General features: G+C 37.5%; 1 protein-coding gene across 1 annotated transcript in view; it reads left to right on the top strand.

Moving 5' to 3' along the window:
* Positions 1-881, top strand: part of UBXN2A (UBX domain protein 2A) — a 33285-nt gene extending 32404 nt beyond the window's left edge. Inside the window, exon 4 of the mRNA XM_012660443.1 lies at positions 309-881. Coding sequence (XP_012515897.1) covers positions 309-507 — 199 coding nt within the window. The 3' untranslated portion in view covers positions 508-881. The remainder of the gene's footprint in view (positions 1-308) is intronic.
* Positions 882-3471: the final 2590 nt, after the last annotated feature.

Raw genomic sequence — 3471 nt, 5'->3', positions numbered from 1 at the left:
TGAGCTAGGCTGACACCATGGCACTCTAGCCCAGGCAAGAGAGTGAGACTCTATCTCAAAAAAAAACAAAAAAACAAAAAAACATAGCATGATACCTTCATCACACCTACAATAATTAACAGTAATTCCTTACTATTATCAAATATCTAGGGGTCAGCCTTTAAAAGATAGCCCAGATGACCAATTATATCATAATTTGATTATTCTGTGTATTGACATATCCAGATACCTTTACATGTTCTTATTGCCTTAAATTGGCCAATTCGGTTTTTCATAAAATTATATTAATAGTTTCTGCTGTTTTACAGGGTAAGCCACATCAAAGACTTCATTGAACAGTACCAAGGATCTCAAAGAAGTCCTCCCTTTTCCCTGGCAACAGCTCTTCCTTTCCTCAAATTGCTAGATGAAACACTCACACTGGAAGAAGCAGATTTACAGAATGCTGTAATCATTCAGAGACTCCAAAAAACTGCTGAACCTTTTATAAAACTTTCAGAGCATTGATTTTTGATAGACTAAGTGGAAAATTTGCAGAGAAAAGATGGTTGTAAGTGGGCAAACCAAAATGGGGGACAGAAAAAGTCAGATTTGCTGGACTTTTGGTTAACCTACTGTTTAACTCTCCAGATGAGAAGACTTTTAAGTAAGTACAGGTTAGGAAAGTAACATATGACTGGAAAATATATTCAGTGTACTTTTTCCAAAAGGCTACTCAAAAGAAAAATATACTTATTTTCAAATACCAAGTAATCAACATAAGATATATTAAATAGGTGTACAATTTACAGTCTAAATATCATATAAATTAGCAAATATGTTCACAGCATCTGTCATTCAAACATCATTCCCAAACAGCAGGGATTTATTTAAATGTTAGCTGCCTCAGCATTTTTAAATGACACAATACATTAAAAAATTATAAGTGGCAGGTTAAAAAGCATCAATGTAATTATTTTAAAACTTATATATGATCAAAAGGTTAGAGAGACCTGGTTTTACCACAGCTATGCCTAACTTTCACAGTGTTCTTGGTTTTCATTCCGTATTGGCAAGATATACCCAAACATTAATTTGGCAACAGTATCGAAGATGTATTTTCATTTAAGAATAAAATTGTGTGGGCTGGGCGCGGTGGCTCACGCCCGTAATCCTAGCACTCTGGGAGGCCGAGGCGGGCGGATTGTTTGAGCTCAGGAGTTTGAGACCAGCCTGAGCAAGAGCGAGACCCCATCTCTACTAAAATTAGAAAGAAATTATCGGCCAACTAAAAATATATAGAAAAAATTAGCCAGGCATGGTGGCGCATGTCTGTAGTCCCAGCTACTCGGGAGGCTGAGGCAGAAGGATCACTTGAGCCCAGGAGTCTGAGGTTGCTGTGAGCTAGGCTGACTCCACGGCACTCACTCTAGCCAGGGCAACACAGTGAGACTCTGTCTCAAAAAAAAAAAAAAAATGAATAAAATTGTGTAGTTTAGTACAATGGCAATATTAATCTGCCTACTCAAATTTCTACCCTTTCTAAAAATGTAAACTTTTTAAAAATTACATTCTACTACGAACCCTAGTTCATTGCCTTTTATTTTCTTTGAAAAGTTGGGGATTTGTCTTTAGCTAATATTTGGGATGAGCCATTCATTTGCCACCACTCACTTAGAATCTAATGCCTGTTTGTTACATTACTAATTAATGAATATTTTTTAAATGTGTCACATGAAGTATAGTTTTATATTTCAGACATCAGAGTCAACCTTTGTACACATTAGAGCAGCCATCCCCAACCGTTTTGGCACCAGGGACCGGTTTCATGGAAGACAGTTTCTCCATGGACGGGGATGGGTAGAACGGGGTGTGGCATCAGTCAATGATGTGCAGCCCATTTCCTAACAAGCCACAGCCTAGGGGTTGGGGACCGCCGCATTAAAGGATTATTTATTACATTTTGATGTCACCAAGGAAAACATGCTTTGTATCTTAGACTTCTAACTCAAACAAGTTAGACTTTAATGTTTCACTGTCAAATTAAATCCCCTTGCCTGGAAATAAGTTTAAGAAGCTTTTTTGCAAAGGATCTATTCAATCAGGTTTAAAGTAAAGTATACATTGAGTGTGCCAAGTCCCACAACAGCAGTAATGTTCATAGGGTGCTAGTTGTATGCTATAAAGCAGCAGTTCTCAAACCTTTTGGTCTCAAGACCTTTTGTTTATGTGGGTGATATATGTATATACACACACATTAAAATTTAAAATATCATTTAAATATATAACTTCCAAAACACAAAGAGATTTAGTGAGAAGAGTGGCATTGTTTTCCATTTTTTGAAAATATCTTACTTTCTGACTTGAAGTCAGATGGATTCTCCTATCTGCTTCTACATTCACTCTGTTGCGATATTACACATCATGTAACCTGTGGAGAATACTACTGTATACTCATGAAAGAATGAATAAGCAAATAACACCTTAGTGTGATTATGAGAAAAGGTTTAACTTTGAAGAGTCCCTGAAGGGATCTCAGGGACCCACCCCCAGGGGTCTCTTGCCCACACTTTGAGAACCAGTCTTAAAAAGCGATGGTTCGCAATGATTCTCAAGCCTTAGTGTAAGAATCACTTGGGAAGCTTTAAAAAATGCCTATTCCTGCCACCTACCACAAACGTTGTATCTGGGATGGGTGCTGGATCTGCATTTTTAATCTCAAGTGATTCCCAGGAATGCCGTAGAAGTACCATTCTTCAGGAAATCCTGTGTGACGCTGTTGTCCTTGTCCCCCCTAGTTTGCTCCTAGAGAGGCTTCTGCCTATTAATGCTGAACTAATCGTGACATAAGCCTGTGCTTTATAGCACAGCTGAGACAAAGCTGGAACATTTAATTAAGGTTTTTACTAAAGTCTCAGGAATAACAAGGGAAATATGTACATAACTAGATGACCTATCTTTTGTTGGTGGTCTGTTTTCCTTGGTCCCAGCCATCCATGTGTTAGAGGTCTGTGTTTTTATTAGAAAGAGAGGAAGGACACAGGGGAGCCTTTTCCTTTTGTCCTTTATTCTCAGAAACAAACAGGTACATAATTTGAAAATAAATATTTATTGTCGGTAATGTTTACAAATGAGATGGTAAAATCAACTTACTTTCAGATATGAAAAGTAACTTATGATAGTTAATATGTTTAAGAATGTTTAAGAAAATGTTTCATATAGGCCTATCATGTAGCATTTTCATTTACATAATTATAATATATGATTTTCTGTGTATTTCTATAAGGGACCTCTCACTGGGAATGTTTCTTGTATACCTACAGAAAAGCCTCCACACTGGGTGCGGTAGCTAACCCTTGTAATCCCAGCACTTTGGGAGGACAAGGCCAGAGGATCACTTGAGGACACGAGTTTAAGACCAGCCTAAACAACATAGCGAGATCCCAGCTCTACAAAAAAAAATTTTCAATTAACTGGGTGGGGTGGCATGCA

Source organism: Propithecus coquereli, unplaced genomic scaffold (assembly GCF_000956105.1).
Source record: "Propithecus coquereli isolate 6110/MARCELLA unplaced genomic scaffold, Pcoq_1.0 Scaffold668, whole genome shotgun sequence".
NCBI classification, from domain to species: Eukaryota; Metazoa; Chordata; class Mammalia; order Primates; family Indriidae; genus Propithecus; species Propithecus coquereli.
The sequence above is the reverse complement of the archived record's forward strand: the minus strand, read 5'-3'. Positions and strand labels throughout refer to the sequence as shown.